Here is a 19,114-nt window from a genome sequence, read left to right as displayed (position 1 = left end):
ATGGCAAGCACAGAAAGGGCACATCTTCCAAACAACACAGGATTCATTCTCTCAGGCCTTGAAAAATTTAATGAATTTCAGAGTCTTTTCGTCCTGATATTTCTGGTGGTCTACATTGTGACCATGGCTGGGAACATTCTTATTGTGGTGTTAGTCATTCTTGACCACCACTTCCACACTCCAATGTACTTCTTTCTGGGGAATCTCTCCTTCCTAGAGGCTTGCTACAGCACCAATATACTCCCTAAGATGCTGGCTGGACTCCTGGATGGGGACACAATGATATCTCACATGAGTTGCCTTACTCAGTGGTACTTTTTTGGATGCCTGGGTGGTACTGAGTGTTATCTACTTTCTGTGATGTCTTATGACAGATACTTGGCAATCTGTAAACCTCTACATTATGCAAACCTCATGAGCACCAAGGCTTGTATCCATCTGGCAGCTGCATCATGGCTGAATGGGTTTATAGAGACTTCCGTCTTACTGGTTTTTATGTCGCAGTTAGTTTTCTGTGGTCCTACCAAAATTGACCATTTCTTTTGTGAATCTCTCACACTAATAAGGCTGTCTTGCAGCAATACAAGAGCAGCCGAAATTATGAGTTTCATCTTGGCTGTCATATTCACACTTCCCCCTTTCCTCCTTACGCTGACATCTTATGTATGCATTATTGCTGCCATCCTGAAAATCCCATCTACGACTGGAAGGAAAAAAGCCTTCTCCACTTGTTCTTCCCATCTTATTGTTGTTTCCATTTTCTATGGGTCCATAATGTTTGTCTATATGTTACCAAAGACGGAAGCACTGAGAGGTCTAGACAAAGTTTTCTCTCTCTTATACACTGCCTTGCCACCTCTGGTCAATCCCTTCATATATAGCTTGAGGAACAAGGAGGTAATGGAAGCTCTGAGAAAAATGTTGGTAAGGTTTGTGCTTGATAAAAGACACTGAGCAAAATATCTTGGTGATGATAGCAAGGAATAATTATGCTTGTTTGGATGAAATCAAATTGGAGGTTCTAAGTTGGTTTAAATATAATCAAAAGCAAATTGATAATGTGTAGTAACTATCCACAGCTATCCTACTGGCTTGCAATTTAAACCTCAGAGAAAATTTAAACATTCACCATTGGATTTCCGTGATTTAAACATAGTGATAATGCATAGGTTGATTTGTAATGTATAATGTTAAAGAACAGTGGTTCTCACAATCCTTGGTATGTCAGGGAGATGGGAATCATATATTCCTGTGGTGTATGCTCTCCCAGAGCATGTTGTGAGAAACAGAGAAAAGGGTGGTGGTGATGGGTTGGCACTGGCTTGAGATCCTCCCAATATTGGTGATCTTGAATCTGACACAACACCAGGTGCTCTAGGGTCCTACCAATAATGATTAGACCAAAGAACCCTGAAAATTATTAAAATCTCCAGGACAACTCAATATATAAACTATAATGTGAACATTTCATAATGTCAAAGATGCAAAATTACTATGAAATTTTTGTAAACCTATATAAGTGAAATGGAGACCCATATAAATATGTCCTTCCCAAATAGGACTCATAGGATTATGCCCTTCCCAAATAAGATTCATTCTTTGAATGTATCTTCTAAAAGGAAATTCTCCATAAAATGTCATCACTTCCACAAAATTCCACTTCCACTTTTTCACACAACGCATGATCCACTTGTGGAACTCTCTGCCACAGGACATGGGGACAGCCAACAACCTGGATGGCTTTAAGAGGGGTTTGGATAACTTCATGGAGGAGAGGTCTATCAATGGCTACTAGTCGGAGGGCTGTGGGCCACCTCCAGTCTCAAAAGGCAGGATGAGTCTGAGAACCAGTTGCAGGGGAGTAATGGCAGGAGAGAGGGCACACCCTCAACTCCTGCCTGTGGCTTCCAGCAGCATCTGGTGGGCCACTGTGAGAAACAGGATGCTGGACTAGATGGGCCTTGAGCCTGATCCAACAGGGCTGTTCTTATGTTCTTTTGTTTTTAAAATATGATAAAATGCAGTTATTGGAGAAAATGAATATCTTTTCCAAGTGGAGTTTGAAATGGAATTAAAAAATTTCTAGGAATGTTTAAAATGTCCAACATCAAGTCGCAGCTCCACCATTTATCATAAAATCCAGTTCCTCAAATGAAATTACTATCCTTCACAAGAGGAGTTCCAAATAAGATCTGACATCATCCTTATTTCCTTAATTACATTGCCAATTTATCTGACAGTATACAAATTGGTATTGGATTCTAAAACTGAAAATTGCAGTCTCTAGTAAAATAATCAGCCATCAGTAAACAATCCACAGTGCAAGTCAGTCACCCTAGAGATGTCTTTTGACAATACCCATGTGGAGGGTTAATACTAAATGATCTGTCTATTTCAACCTATGTGGATAAGCAGTTGGCTGAAACTTTACAATATGAATGTTACAGGTTGCATTTCATAGTCTCTTGGCCACACTGTTTACATATTTCTTTTCTATATCTGAGTAATGCGTGTGCGTGCGCACATGCACACACACAAGATAATGCTTTATACATCTAATGAGTGGACTCTAGTCTACTAGGGTCATCCTTATTTTTGCCTAACAATCTGACACCAGCACCATTTTTGCAGGAGCACACATGCCATGACAATCTCTGAATCCTGCTTCCCCAGCATCACCCTAATGTGGGTGGTCCTTTTCTCCAGTGTTAAACTCACTGGCTCACCTGATGCACAGTGGCACAGAGTTGCTGTGCACCACATCGTGGCTGCTGTGGATTTGTAAGGCAGCCTCGATGCAGCAGGGAAGGAATCATTGTGCAAGCAGCACTATTGCAGTGTCCCCCATTGTAGCAAACAGGGAAAACTGCAGTAGCACTCCTTGCACAGCCATTCATTCACTGCAACTTTGGGCTACCTTACCAGTATGCAAAGGCTCTAATGGTGCACCATGGCTCCACACTGCTAGTGTACCATGACTCCATACCAAAAATGGTACATGAAAATGGTGTACTGTGTCTCCACACCAGAGGTGCACCTAGGTAATTTTGGAGCCTGAACCTAAAGGCCTTTCCCCACCACCACCCCGACAAGTTAAAGGTTATTGAGGGCACAAACCCAGGACTGAATAAATAGGATTTGGGGCCACCAGGGGGTGGGGAGGCCCTGGATTCTGGCCCCGAAGTCCAGGGGTAAGAGCGTCTTTGCTCCACACTGTGGCTCCATACCACTGGTGCACCAAGGCTCCATAATGTTACACATAGTCTGCCAATATTTATCCCATACCGAGCAGCCCCCAATCCCTGCAGCCTCTACCAGCTCCATGATGGAGCCGGTAGTTGTGTGGAGGGACAATCCGGTAGCCCAGCAATGAATGACTGCTTGTTTGCGAGGAGAGCAGGCTAAGACAGCATTCCCCACAGAACCCTCCCTGGCTCTACATACAGATCACGCGTAGAGCCTCAATATCAAGTGTGAGGAAATCTCTTTGACAGGGCCACCTCTAAACATTCAACTTTCCTTGAGGCAGAAAAAGAGCTTCTGAGGTACAGTTCACCTCTTGGTCTTCTCTGCTGTTTCCTACCCACCTTCCTTTCTACAGGGTACAAATATTAGGGTACACCTAAAGGTAATGATACTATCCATTATTTATTTGTTGATGTATTTCACCTATTTTATTCTTATATATACTTTGTAAGTTGCTTTGATATTTGTAATTTTAAAGTAAGGCATAGTCAAACAAAATTAATAAGGGTCCCTTGTGTATATATCTGTGACGTACCTTGCACAACTATCAGCAGCAGAGTTCTCCCTCCCTTTCAAGTAGACTGCAGCAGCAGTGCCATGGTGTACACCATCTCCATAATGGTGCACATCATGTTCACTGCTATCTTTTAGCTGGTCTGTTCGCCACCATGTTCATCTAATGTGGTATTCTAAGTCCTCACCTCTGGAATTTGGAAAGGTAAATGGATAATCTGAATAAGATTAATAATAAGATGAAGCAGCTTCCTGGAACTAATGAATCCAGATTGAAGTTATTCACACAATCGAAGAAAACTGGGCTACTGGAGGCCAGCCCAGGTTTGATCAGTCATGGAAACCACTGGGCTCGCGGGCAAGCCTGGTGGTTTCCTGGCAGCTAGCCCATCTAACAAACCCTCCCCTTAAATGGGGTTAATATTAACCTCATTTTTTTGATTGTGTGTCAGCAATGGCTACCACATTTGGGGTGGGGGGGGGAGGGAGACCCAAGGAAGGCACCATGCACTTGCGCGGTGACTTCCTAGGGTTTGGGGGGGCAGGGCGCCGTGCAGTGGTGCTCCCCTTCCCAAGATCCCCGGAGCACCCGATCGGAGTAACCGCTCATCTGGGTGGCCAATCTGGCCACCGAGCAACGAGTGACTGCTCATAATAATAATAAAGAATAATATTTCGATTTCTCTACCACCCTTCCAAAAATGGCTCAGGGTGGTTTACACAGAGAAATAACAAATAAATAAGATGGATCCCTGTCCCCAAAGGGCTCACATTCTAAAACAAAATATAAGATTTCGTTATATAAGACCCCCAGCACAGTCACTGGAAGTACTGTGCTGGATGTTGGATAGGGCCAGTTACTATCCCCCTGCTAAATAAAGAGAATCACCACGTTAAAAGGTGCCTCTTTGCCATGTTAGCAGGGAATAAGAGCCTAAGGCTGCTCTCCCCACACTAACCCTCCAGGTGCTTCACATGAATCATGTGACCCACCTTATTATCTAGTCTATTCATTATCATTTATTTAGGACCTTCCACACACAAGGTACATTGCAGTGAATGAGAGGCTAGGCCCTTGCCCCTGAGGGCTTACAATAGAGATGCTGACACAAGGGAAACAATAAAGAAAGGGGAATGAAATGGCAGGGTTAAACAATGGATCAATATATGAATATTTCCGCCACATGTACTTGAGCATAGTTAGTTGCAGTAGTGAATGGGGACAAACTGTAGTGCCAAAAGCTTCACTAAAAAGATGGGTTTTGAAAGGAATTTGAAGGAAGTGAAGGACAGGATATTGCACAAGTGATCAAAAGGAGTCCTAAGAAAAAGGGGCAGCAAGGTAGAAAGGTCAGAGATGAGCAGAAGACCTTTGTAATATAAACAGCAAGATTGCTTTATTACAAATCCTTACATGTACCAGATAATCACATTTCAAATCCTGTGACAATATCTTTATTTATTTGCATTCCTTTTTCCCCAATAGAATCTTATTATTATCATAGATATGGGGTGGGGGGACAGACAAGGTCCATTCCCCAGTTAATTATTTAGTTTTTGTTTCAATAGTTACATTCCTACCCCAAATCAAAGTGCTCACAGATCTCCTGGGCAACACTGAAAATGGCTGGGCTCTGGAAACCCCAGAAACTGCTGATCTCCACTCATTCATTCATTCATTCATTAGATTTCTATACCAGCCTTCCAAAAATGGCTCAGGTTTACAGAGAGAAATAACAAACAAATACAATGGAACCCTGTCCCAAAAGGCCTCACAATCTAAAAAGAAAAAGAAGATAGACACCAGCAATAGTCACTGGAAGTACTGTGCTGGGTGGGGATAGGGCCAGTTACTTTCTCCCTGCTAAATACCGTATTTTACGGACTATAAGACGCTACAGAATATAAGACGCACCTTAATTTTAATCCAGTTTTTCAGAGTTTTAACATATTAAACTGTTAAAACATATAAGACGCTCCTGAATTTTGGCGGATATTTTTCAAGGAAAAAAGTGAGTCTTATAGTCCATAAAATACGGTAAAGACAATCACCACATTAAAAAGTGCCTCTTTGCCAAGTTAGCAGGGGTAGACCCACTCACAGACCCACGTATCATTATTTGACTCCAAGGCTCCCCCTTTGGAACCAGGATGTTTGTTTTAAAAGGTCATTATATTCTTCCTTGATAGAATGAATAGATTGCACAAGAAGAGGCATGATCCACTGAGACCTTATTGAAATAATTCACACTTCGGTTACTGTAACATGCACTACATGGGGCTGCCGTATAGTCTGGTATGGCAGCGATGATACTGACAGCAGCCAATCTCATCAGCTACATTCTATGCATGCTCTTTCAGCTGCATTAGTTGCTAGGGATGTGCAGAACTGGTCCGAGCATGAATTGGTCCACCACAAAGCAGGCCATTTGAGTGGTTCGATTGTGAACAACTTCAAACTGGTTTGAGCTGATTTGTTGACTTGACCGGCCCAGCCAGTGGGTTCAACCATACACGTTTGAATGAATTCAGTATGAATTTGGTTTGAATTTTTGAAACTGTAAATCGCATCGCAGACGTTCGCCCAACTGTGGTCCAGCAACCTCTGGTTGCAGGGCAGAGGATCCTCTCCTTCTTTCTGGTCTTCTGTGGCTGCATCCTAGCAACTTCGTAAGGCTCATGTCACTACAGAACGTGGTGCTACGAACTGGCACATCACTAGAATGGCTGCCATTGGCCATGAGCTTCAAGGGTGTGTGCCATGTGCAATCTTGCCTTTTCAGAACCGTCTGCCCACCTTGGCCGAGAAAGGGCATTTAAATCCATACCAGCGCTTCCTCTGACAGTGATTGCACAGCTGCCCTCCCAGGGGCCCCAGAATAAAACTGTCTTGCACAAGCATAATTTCTGTTGAAGAGGTGGTGTCCTATTTTCCTGTTACTCAGGAAAGGGAAGGGGACATGATGACTTTCTTAGAGGGGATACATATATTCATTCATTCACTCATTCACTTGATTTCTATTCCGCCCTTCCAAAAATGGCTCAGGGCAGTTTAGACAGAGAAATAATAAATAAATAAGATGGATACCTGTCCCCAAAGGGCTCACAATCTAAAAAGAAATATAAGACAGACACCAGCTTTTAACAGTCACCGGAAGTACTGTGCTGGGGGTGGATGAAGCCAGTTACTCTCCCCGTGCTAAATAGATAATCACCATGTTTAAAAGGTGCCTCCTTGCCCAGTTAGCAGGGGTCAATGAGGAAGGGCAAAGGATCCTGGGGTCTGGCCCACTGTGAATGCTCTTGTGAGGGCTCACCCTGGCAAAGCAGTCCATGGAGACCAAACTACATTCCTGCCCCAATGGCAGCTTGTTGCCAGGGGACTAGCACTGTCATGAGAGGGCCGGCCTACTGAGGAGGATCTTAAGCTCATCACAACCCTTGGTCTTCCTTTGGAAGCTATGCTCATGAGTTGAGCTAACCCAACAAAGGTTATTGGGGCCACTTATGTGGCCCGTCCTCCCTCTGGTTAAAAATAGAACTTTTTCAGTACAACCCCCTCCTCCCTTGGGAAGCCTTTGACACAACCAAAGGGTATTTTAATGTTCCGTGTGTCAGAGCTTAGCTACTTGTGCAGAATTGGGAGGAACCGGGTGCAGGGATGGATCTTTACTCTCATTCAAAATTTCTGGGTTTGGACTGGCATTGTGCCACATGCAGTTCTCACCACCATGAGGAATTGGGGTGAGGGGAGCACAAATTTCAGTGACCCCAGAGTTTTGGCCATTGGCTGTAAATCAAATATCTATCAGTGACCCCAGGAAAGTGGGGTCTCTGTCCTGGGCAAAAACAAAAGTGGACATATTCAAATAGGCAGATGGTCTGGCAGACAGCATGCTTTAGCAGGTTCTTGGTGGCAGTTGTGAAGAAAGGTAGTGCTGTTGACCAGATACCCATCAATGTGGCTTTCTTATATAGTGCAACCTGGCTGGATGGCATCTTCCATCCGACCCCCATGTCCTGACTTTCTTGTGAGAGAACAGTCCATGGGACAAGGGGGATTGTTGTCAAAAATTATTAGCAATTTTTCCTGACACCCCATGACCCCACAGATGGTTCTTCTAATGAGTATTGAAGGGGTATCCCCATGGACCTACATTGCATGAGTGGTCAACTCTAGATCAACATCCATCTTCATAGCATATGAGAAATCACTCTTTTAACAGAAGCAATGCTGATCCTGCTACTCAGGCCTTCTCATGAGTAAGCCTAGGGTTCACACAGGAAACCCCAAGGGGGAGGGGCTGGGTCCCCCTTCCCCAAAATCACAGTATTAAAAAAAAGACCATGGACCGGGTCTCATGATCCATGAGACCCGGTTTTGGGAAGTGAGCAGGAAGAGCGGGCTAAGCCTGCTCTCTTGGCTCACAAGCGGGGAGGGAGCGCTGGGCAGCTGGATCGGCCGCCCACATTGTTGCCAGCTCTGAGACGGAGCTGGCGGGGGCTGAGGAGCTTGGGGGATGTGCAAGCCCGCAAGCCCCAGTATGCCCTGAGCGAGTGTGCAGGGCATACTGGGGAGAACCCCGAGCCGGGAGGCTGCTTTTAAGCCTCCTGGCCGGGGGTCTACTCACCAGTAGCTGTGGTGCAGAGCCGCGCTGTGGCTACTCATGAGGAGATAGCCCGGGTTTGCGGAGTGCTCACTCCGCAAACCCGGGCTAAAGGGTGGGCTACAGGAATGGGTTAGGAGCGGATTTTCCTAGCCTGAATTTGTGATCGTAAGGATAGTCCACTTGGCTATTCAAGGATCCCAGGTTGAGGATGCCATTCAAAACCAACCCTGGGTATCTCCATCCAGCTATATGTTTCCATTCCAGTGCTCTAATGGGGTTGCCCTGCCAATGTTGCCATTTTGCTTCATTTTCAGGGACAAAATCACATCTTGCTATCTATCCCCTTTCTCTTCTTGTTGCCAGAAGATGGGGGAGGGGGCAAGGGACAGAGTTGAAAGAGGGAATGCCTTTGTGTGACTTGGCCATTTGACAGGCTTGGAAGCTTGGGCTGGGATGTGGTGGCATCAGTATTACTGGGCAAAATGGATCAGAAACAGGAGGGGCTGGACAAGTGCTCAGAGAGGCCAACAGCTGGCATGGAGGTGGTGTGATCTTGGGTGGGTCTGCACTGCCATCTCTATTATTTTGGTTCCATAAAGTGAACAAAACTGCAGTTACAGCACCATCCACATTGAGACGTAATGCCACCACTACCAAACCGCAGGATGGGGCGGCAAAACCTATCCCATCTGAATGTGACCTTTGCCTTTGTGATTTTTAAAATTGTTTTCAGCTATCTTGTTTCGCCCAGCATAAAAATTAACTATAAGTTCTATAATACTTACATATATAACAGCCCCTCATTTCTCAGGAATATAATCTGTCTCACATGAAATATGGGGTGGTGCAGTCAAAAATGAGGTCTGTATGAAACAAAAATTCCCAATCCCCATCCACAAACAATCCCCATCCACAGTAGCCAATAGCTAGGAATTATGGGAGTTGTAGGCCACCCACCCTGAGCCATTTTTGGAAGGGTGGTATTTAAAACAAATAAACAAACATCTGCAGGAGGGCCAAGGTTGACCAGATCTGGTCTAGCATGTTAAAACAAGAACAGTGGGAGCACTAAGCAAATAGTATAAAGTATAATTTGAATCTGATATATGAATAACATACTTTTGATGAGGGGTATAAAAAGGTTGGTGGCAAACCTGGGACAAGATTTAAGGATGGGTGTCACTGCCTGCCTATATGCCTACCTGCTTGCCAACTTCTTCTTCTTCACCATCATCTCCACCACCACCACCACCTCTGCCGCCACCACTATCCCTGCTTTCACCACACCACCTCTCTCATGCTGGAGTGGCCTGCTAATGTCACTGAACTAGTGGGGCTGTGGCGGCTCAAAGGGGCAGGACTCTGCCGATGTCAGTGAGAGCAGGCCTGCCTTAGAGGGGCTGCCTGTTCTCCCTGGGATAGGGGCTGGACAGCTCTGCGGTCATGACCAGTGGAGCACCCAATGTGGGTGTGTCTGTGAAGTGGAGGTAGCTGGCAGCCCAAGGGCAGTGGCAGGGGTTCATATTCATTTCTCTGGGGCTGTGGTGGCCCCAGAGAGGTAAAACCTTGCATCTCTGGAGGGAGTGCATTCCAAAGCTCAGGGTGCCAACTGAAAAGGCAAGCTGGTGGTAACTGCAGGCAGACCTCCACAGAAGACCTTAATAAATGTTGGTGTTTATGCTCTTCAGTAGCCCAGACTCAAGCTGTTTACAGCCATTTAGAGCTTTATAGCTAACTAGTGATTTTCGGCCCGTTAAATAACGGGTGCTAGTGCAGTTGTGAGCTCCAGGCCCCCGCCACCATTCCCCCTCCCGCCGCTGTCGCCCACCTCCATGCCGCGGCCGGTCTCCCCGGCCAGGCAAGGGCCCCAAAGTTTCCCCCCACCCAGCCTCGGTGGCGTGGCCAGGCCTCGGCCATGGCTCCGCCGCCGCCTTGGCCGCGCCTCGGCCAATATCCCCCGCCGCCTCTTCCCTGGCTTTGCGGGGCTCCCCGGCTTCTTCGCGGCGGCCGCTTCTGGCCATCCAACATGGCCACCTGGTGCTGGCGGCCGTGTCTCCCTCAGCGCATTCTGGGCATGCGCTCCGTGCATGCCCAGAACAGCCGAGGGAGGCACGGACACACGCCTGGGTGTCCACGGACGGACACTACCCTTTTATTAAAGAGGATTACCAGCGGAAAAGTATCAGCAGCCAATATAATGTTCTTAAGAAGAGGAGTAATATGGTCTTTTTGGGTTTTCCCAGAGACCATCCTGGATGCTGAATTTTGCACTAGCTGAATTTTGCACTAGCTGAAGTTGTTGGACTAGATACAAAAGCAACCTAATGTGGAGCACATTGAAGTGTAGCTGTGTTTGTTTGTATTGTGCTCAGAGGCCCAAACCTGCTAATTTTCAATGTTCAACTTTCCACATACTGTTCTGCAAGGCCAATTAACAGAATCACCAAGAGAGGTATTCTCCTGTGCTTCTGAAGGAGCAACCAGATAAGACATTCCCTGGGGGGCAAGCCATCTGGTCAGGGACACAAAAATCTCTTTATTGGAAAAAAAAGATGCAGCTTCATAAAGTGAGTATGAAACCAGACGAAAAGATGAAACCTTCTGCACCATAAGGGGACATCTTGTTATTCTCTCACTGAGGTATGCAACTTTCCTGTTGATCTAATGTTCCTTTGATATGTTCAGACAATACGAATCTGAATCCATTTCTTTCATCTCTGTTAAATTCAAAAGTCATACTGTGATGATAAATGTATTCAAGAAATTGTCATCCATCTTATTTCATCAATCCAGGGGTGTATTATATAGAATCCAGATGAAAGGGCTGTGGTGTGCAAGGACAAGATAGTGGAATTAAATCAGGAATAATAATGATTTAATGAGATAGTTATTGGAGTTCTTCTCATCATCTGTGAGAAGATCCTCTACGGGGTTTGCAGGGAGAGCAGGCTTAGCCCGCTCTCAACGCAGATGACCGGACAGTCTGTTCTGGGCAACCAAAGTGGCCTCCCACACAACTGCCAGCTCCGTTATGGAGCTGGTGGATGCTGGGGGGAGCGGGGGCTGATTGGCCCCCGGACGCTCCAGCATGCCCTGCGCAAATGCTCAGAGCATACTGGAGAGACCCCTGAGCTGGGAAGTGGCTTTTTGCCTCCCCTCTGGGGGTTTCCTCATGAATTGCTGCGGCGCTGAGCCGCACCGTGGCAACGCACGATCAGAAAACCCGGGTTTGCAGAGTGCTCGCTCCGCAAACCCAGTTTTAGCACCGGGCTACCTAAGCAGGTGACCTGCTCAGGAGGTTCTCATGGTCTGCAAAAATTGGGCTAGGCTCCTTTAATCTGATTTCTGCAGACCGTGTGAATAGCCTCATAATGTAGTGCTGTCTGCTTTCACTGCTCTTGCTGCTGGCTGTTTGTTAGCCCCGCCTCTACTCTAGGACTGGAATAAGAGTAACTAAAGCACCATTCAAAAGCTGATCTGGATCACTGAATAGACTGACTAACAAATACATAGAGAGCTTCCAGGAAATCTGTTAGTAAAGTATGGCTGAGTCTAGGCAGGTATAGACCTTACTGGTGTCTTTGAAGGGATCCCACTGGGAGCTCCATGTATCAGCAACATATAAATGCTTCTTATGTCTATTTCTGAAAAGCTGTGGACATTATGAACCTTATGTTTGGATAACCAGAGTGCTTACAGATGCATGGGAGGTAAGAGACCAGATGTGGATGAAGGAAGAAGTAAACCTATGGAGGTCAGCCCAAACTGTCCCCAAAAAACTTCCACTGTATTAGTCTATTGGACAGAATATTTGTGGGTTGAGAGCACAGTTTAACAGACAAGCAGGTAGATGAAGCCAATGGAACTCTGTCGCAAGGCAGGACGAAGAAAGGCTTGCACTAAAAGAGCAGGGGATCTATCAGCAGCTTGAACAATATGACCTCAAGGCAGTCACTATCCCTTCGCTTCTCAGAGGGGAAAGTGTAAAAATCTTCTTATCTTACAAGCCATTTCACTACTTTCTTTTTATGAGGGGAAAGGGAGTGAGTGCCAGTGCCCCCCAACAAAACAGCTAGAAAACGGGGGGAAATAAATAAAATTGCATCTGAATCAGGATCCAAGTTACAGCAGGAACTTCTGTTTTTCATCATGCTGAGGCACTAGCTCATGTAACACAAGAACACCAGAGCTATACGGCAACATTTTATTGAATGTCCATACTTATAATTTAATACTATATTATTTAAACAATGGGGAAACTCAGCAACATTCACATATTGAGGGTGTGTCACAGAGCTTGACAGAACCCTTTGTCCAACCTTGATGCAAAAGAGAGCATGGAAACAATCCTCTAAGTGAGGCTTTCTCAAACATGGGCTCCAACATGATGTTGGACCATGTCACCCATCATCCACACCTGGGAATGAAGGGAATTGTAGTCTAACAGTGTTTGGAAATCCAAGATTGAGAACCCCAATTAATAAAGGACTTTCCTGTAAAATATTAGTCAAGTCACCTTAAGTCTCTTTGCTTCAGTGTTAATTTTGAGGGCACCATTCGTCAAGTGGGGAAGAACACTGCTCTCTGGGTGCAGGGTTTCTAATAGTGTACCCTATTGGTTTCTCAGGAATCCAAAATACCCAAAAAAACAATGTTGTCACCTACAGGATTGAACAGTGGTAGGAAGGAAGGATGACCATGTGAACAGAACTTGGAAGAATCATGTCAGATGGTTGCCAGTTTGCAGAACCCACCTGGAGACTATCAACATTACCAAACCCATCCTGGAAGAGGACTTAGTGGTACCAAGTCATAAACGAATAATTGTTATGTTCCACATCCCTCAGAATACATTGCATGATCTATACTTCTGCAGAAAGCGGTCCATAGATGAGGGAACAGACTGAAAGAGGAACATAGATGAATATCTCAGAATTTATCTTCTTAGGGTTTGGGTGACTGAATCAGTGGCAAAAAAATGTCTCTCCATCATAATCTCACTTCAGCTGTAGTGTCTATTCCCCATGAATTAAGTGGAGCAAGATGTTATTGCCAAATTATTTATAAGGTTACGAAGAGGAGAAATATGTTTAGAGAGAAAAATATGAGACAAAGATACACTCTGTTCATGTTAGAATGAGTAAACATCTGAAAGAATAAGGATTTCATCTTTTGAAAAATAGATGACTAGGAATAAGACCTTCACTTGAGAGAAGTAAGTGAGTCACCTATCTAAATAAATAAATTACCGAGTTATTTTCAAATTATCTTTTCAGGATTTGAGGAATCCTTGCCTTTTACCCTCCATGGCAAACACAGAATGGGTGCATCTTCCAAACAACACAGGATTCATTCTCTTGGGTCTAGAAAGATTTAGTGAATTTCAAAGTTTTCTCTTCCTAATATTTCTAATTGCCTACATTGTGACCATGGCTGGGAACATCCTCATTGTGGTGTTAGTCATCTTTGACCATCACTTCCACACTCCAATGTACTTCTTTCTGGGGAATCTCTCCTTCCTGGAGGCTTGCTACAGCACCAATATTCTCCCTAAAATGCTGGCTGGACTGCTGGATGGAGGCACCACAATATCTCACACGAGTTGCTATACTCAGTGGTACTTATTGGGATGCCTGGGTGGTACTGAGTGTTATCTACTTTCTGTGATGTCTTATGACAGATACTTGGCAATCTGTAAACCTCTACATTATGCAAACCTCATGAGCACCAAGGCTTGTATCTATCTGGCAGCTGTATCATGGCTGAATGGATTTATAGAGACTTCAGTCTTACTGGTTTTTATGTCGCAGTTAGTTTTCTGTGGTCCTACCAAAATTGACCATTTCTTTTGTGAATTGCTCACACTAATAAAGCTGTCTTGCAGCAATACAAGAGCAGTAGAAGTTGTGACTTTCATCATAGCTGTCATAGTCACACTTCCCCCTTTCCTCCTTACTCTGACATCTTATGCATGCATTATTGCTGCCATCCTGAAAATCCCATCTACGACTGGAAGGAAAAAAGCCTTTTCCACTTGTTCTTCCCATCTTATTGTTGTTTCCATTTTCTATGGGTCCTTAATATTTGTCTATATGTTACCAAAGACAGAAGCACTGAGAGGCCTAGACAAAGTTTTCTCTCTCTTATACACTGCCTTGCCACCTCTGGCCAATCCTTTCTTATACAGCTTGAGGAACAAGGAGGTAAAGCAAGCTGTGAGAAAAATGTTGGTAAGGTTTGTGATTGATAAAGGATACTAGGCAAAGTATCTTGGAGATGATAGCAATAAAGAATTATGCTTCTTTGGATGAAAACAAATGGGAGGTTCTATGTTGGTTTAAATAAAAGCAAAAGCAAATGGATAATGTGTAGAAACTATCCACAGCTATCTTACTGGTTCGCAATCTAAACTTCAGAGAAAATTAAAATATTCACAGTTGGATAATCTATCTATGTGGTCACTAAGAGTCGGCACTGACTTGATGGCACTTAATCAATCAATCAATCAATCAATATTAGAAATATTGATAGTACATAAGGGTAATTTGTAGTGTATAATGTTAAAGCACCATACTTAACAGTGGTTCTCACAATCCTTCACACTGCCAGGGAAATAGGAACCAGATATTCCGATGGTGTATTCTCTCCTGGAGCCGGTTGGAAAAACACACGTGGTCATCCCAACACTAGTAATATTTGACCTGATGTCAAGTAAAGAACTTGGGCTGATGCTTTGCCAATCTCCATTCCTCACCATTTTGTCCAAAACTTGGTGTTCCTTTTCTGTAGTGTTGAACTCACTGACTCACATGATACACAGTGGTGCAGAGTTGCTGTGCACTACATCATCTCTGCTGTGGATTTGTAAGGCAGCCTTGATGCTGCTGGGAATGAATCATTTCGCAGGTAGTCTTTTTGCAGTTTCACCCATTGTAGCAAACAAGAGAAACTGCAGTAGCAGTGCTTGCACGGCCACTCGTTCCCTTCAGCTTTGGGCTGCCTTACCAGTATGCAAAGACTCCAATGGTGCACCATGGCTCCACACTGCTAGTGTACAGTGACTCCATATCAAAAATTGTGCATGAAAATGGTGTACTGTGACTCCATACCAGAGGTGCACCTAGGTAATTTAGGAGAACCCCCGAAATAAAGTTAAAAAAAGCTTGAGAAAGTTAAGAAAGTTAACTTAACTTAGAAAGTTAAGCAGCAGCATTTTTTGACATGTAGGTTATTTAGGGCAAAAACCCAGGACTGAATAAAGAGGATTTGGGATCCACCAGGGGGTGGGGAGGCCCTGGGTTTTGGCCCCGAAGTCCAGGGGTAAGAGCGTCTTTGCTCCACACTGTGGCTCCATACTACGGGTGCATCGAGGCTGCATACTGCTACACATTGTCTGCCAATATTTATCCAGTACCGAGCGGCCCCCGATCCCTGCAGCCCCTACCAGCTCGATGACGGTTTCTCCCAGTTTCTCCTGGTTGTGATGGAGCAGGTAGTTGTGTAGGGGTCTAATCCTGCAGCCCAGCAATAAGCGACTGCCCACTCTCCCCGGAGAAACCCACCCACCCCCATCAAGTTAAGCAGCATCATTTTTTGACATGTAGGTTATTGAGGGCAAAAACCCAGGACTGAATAAAGAGGATTTGGGGGCCACCAGGGGGTGTGGAGGCCCTGGATTTCGGCCCCGAAGTCCAGGGGTAAGAGCATCTTTGCTACACACTGTGGCGCCATACCACTTGTGCAACAAGGCTCCATAATGTTACACATTGCGGCTATTCTGAAGATCAGCAAAAATCGGGCTAGCTCCGCTAGCCCAATTTTTGCCAATCATCAGAACCATCGGGCTCAGCTGCGCTCAGGGATTACCAGGAGTTACCAGGGTTACTAGAGTTTACCAGGGTTTCCTGCTCGGGAGCCCCTGGTAAAAAACCAGGTTTGCGAAGCAAGCGCTCCGCAAACCTGGTTTTTAGAATCGTGAGTAGATACGGCACAGCTTCGTGCCACACCTACTCATGAGTAGACCCCCGGCCGGGAGGCTTAAAAGCAGCTTCCCGGCTTGGGCGTCTCCCCAGTATGCCCTGCATGCTCGCTCAGGGCATACTGGGGCTTGTGGGGGCTGCACGTCCCCTGAGCTCCTCAGCACCCGCCAGCTCCGTCTCGGAGCCGGCAATCATGTGGGTGGCCGATCCGGCCGCCCAGGGCTCCCTCCCCACTTGTGAGCCAAGACAGCAGGCTTAGCCTGCTCTTCCTGCTCACTTCCCAAAACTGGGTCTCATGGATCGTGAGACCCGGTCCATTGTCTGCCAATATTTATCCAATACCGAGTGCCCCCCAATCCCTGCAGCCTCTACCAGCTCCATGATGGAGCCAATAGTTGTGTGGGGGGGGGGGCAATCTGGCAGCCCGGCAATGAGCGACTGCTCACCTGTGGGGAGACCGGGCTAAGCCCGCTCTCCCTGCAGAACCAACCCTGGATCTACATACAGATCATGTGTAGAGCCTCAATATTAAGTGTGAGGAAATCTCTTTGACAGGGCCTGCTCTAAACATTCAACTTTGCTGAAGACACAGAAAAAGAGCTTCTGAGGTGCAGCTCAACACTTGATCTTCTCTGCTGCTTCCTGCCCAGCTTCCTTTCTACAGGGTACAAAGAAACAGTTTGAAGTATGTGAAGTGGATCATGTTCTAGTAGCACATGTGGTGCAGGGCAGATTCTTAAGCATCATAGAGGCTATAGGTAATGATACTATCCATTATTTATTAGTTGATGTATTTCACCTGTTTTATTCTAAAACAGATGTATTTCACCTGTTTTATGCTTTCTAAGTGGCTTTGATATTTGTAAATTTAAAGTAAGGCTTACTCAAACTAAATTAACAAAGGTCCTGTTCATATATATCTGTGATGCACCTTGCACAACTGTATCACAATTGTATCTGTGATGTACCTTGCACAACTATCAGCAGCAGAGTTCTCCCTCCCTTTCAAGTAGACTGCAGCAGCAGTGCCATGGTGTACACCATCTCCATAATGGTGCACATCAAGTCCACTGCTATCTTTTAGCAGGTCTGTTCACCACCATGTTCATCTAATGTGGTATTCTAAGTCCTCACCTCTGGAATTTGGAAAGGTTAATGGATAATCAAGCTGAAACAGCTGCCTGGAACTAATGAATACAGATTGAAGTTATTCACACAATGGAAGAAAAATGGGATACCGGAGGCCAGCCCGGGTTTGAGCAATCATGTAAAAACACTAGGTGTGTGGGCAAGACTGGTGGTTCCCTTGCAGCTAGCCCACCTAACAACCCCTCCCCTTAAATGTGGTTAACGTTAACCTCATTTTTTCGACTGTGTGCCAGCCATGGTTGCAACACTTGAGGGGGAGGGGAGGGGGGACCCCAGGAAGGCAGGACACACTAGTGCGGTGACTTCCTAGGGTTTGGGAGGACAGGGCGCCATGCAGTACTGCTCCCCTTCGCCTGATCCCCAGAGCGCCCGTCTGGAAAACAATTCATCTGGGTGGCCAATCCGGCCGCCCAGCAACAAGTGAATGCTCGTGTGTTAGGAGAGTGGGCTAAGCCTGCTCTCCCCACACTGACCCTCCAGGAGCTTCACACAGATCGTGTGAACCACCTCATTATCTATTTTATACATTATTATTTATATAGGACCATCCACACACAAGGTACTTTTCAGTGAATGAGAGGCTAGGCCCTTGACCCTGAGGGCTTACAATAGAGATGCTGACACAAGGGAAACATTAAAGAAAGGTGGAATGAAATGGCAGGGTTAAACAACGGATGAATATATGAATGTTTCCGCCACATGTACTAGAGCATAGTTAGTTGCAGTAGTGAATGGGGACAAACTGTAGTGCCAAAAGCTTCACTGAAAAGATGGGTTTTGAAAGGAATTTGAAGGAAGTGAAGGACAGGATATTGCACAAGTGTTCAAAAGGAGTCCAAAGAATAAAGGGCAGCAGGGGAGACAGGGCAAAGATGAGCAGAAGACTTTTGTAGAATAAACAGCAAGATTGCTTTATTATAAATCCTTACATGTACCAGATAATCACATTTCATATCCTGTGACAATATCTTTACTTATTTGCATCCATTTGTTTCAATAGCATCTTATTATTATCATAGAGATGGGGTTGGGGGACCAGACAAGGTTCTTTCCCCATTTGATCATTTATTTTTTGTTTCAATAGTTACATTCCTACCCCACCCCAAAGTGCTCACAGATCTCCTGGGCAACACTGAAAATGGCTGGGCTCTGGAAACTCCAGAAACTGCTGATCTCCACTCACATACACACCTATCATCATTTGACTTCAGGTCTCCCCCTTTGGAATCAGGATGTTTGTTTTAAAAGGTCATCATATTTTTCCTTGATGGAATAAAGAGAATGCACAAGAAGAGGCATGATCCACTGAGACCTTATTGAAATAATTCACACTTCGGTTACTGTAACATGCACTACATGAGGCTGCCATATAGTCAGGTATGGCAGCGAGGGTACTGACAGCAGCCAACCTCACCAACTATATTCTATGCATGCTCTTTCAGCTGCATTAGTTGCTAGGGATGTGCAGAACTGGTCCGAGCATGAATTGGTCCACCACAAAGCAGGCCATTTTGAGTGGTTCGATTGTGAACAACTTCAAACTGGTTTGAGCTGATTTGTTGACTTGACCGGCCCAGCCAGTGGGTTCAACCATACACGTTTGAATGAATTCAGTAT

The 19,114-nt window shown here is 45.3% G+C and overlaps 2 protein-coding genes across 2 annotated transcripts; both read left to right on the top strand.

The window, feature by feature from the left end:
- On the top strand, window positions 1-954 carry LOC128331225 (olfactory receptor 11A1-like). Its single transcript, XM_053264578.1, has one exon. The coding sequence runs from the start codon at window positions 1-3 to the stop codon at window positions 952-954; it is 954 nt and encodes a 317-aa protein (XP_053120553.1).
- Window positions 955-13,675: 12,721 nt separating this feature from the next.
- LOC128331223 (olfactory receptor 6F1-like) lies at window positions 13,676-14,629 on the top strand. Its single transcript, XM_053264575.1, has one exon. The coding sequence runs from the start codon at window positions 13,676-13,678 to the stop codon at window positions 14,627-14,629; it is 954 nt and encodes a 317-aa protein (XP_053120550.1).
- Window positions 14,630-19,114: the final 4,485 nt, after the last annotated feature.

This window comes from Hemicordylus capensis, chromosome 6 (assembly GCF_027244095.1).
Source record: "Hemicordylus capensis ecotype Gifberg chromosome 6, rHemCap1.1.pri, whole genome shotgun sequence".
Classification (NCBI taxonomy): Eukaryota; Metazoa; Chordata; class Lepidosauria; order Squamata; family Cordylidae; genus Hemicordylus; species Hemicordylus capensis.
The sequence above is the reverse complement of the archived record's forward strand: the minus strand, read 5'-3'. Positions and strand labels throughout refer to the sequence as shown.

Coding starts and splice junctions, on each gene's coding strand:
- LOC128331225 (XM_053264578.1), top strand. CDS start 1: ATGGCAAGCACAGAAAGGGCACATCTTCCAAACAACACAGGATTCATT.
- LOC128331223 (XM_053264575.1), top strand. CDS start 13,676: ATGGCAAACACAGAATGGGTGCATCTTCCAAACAACACAGGATTCATT.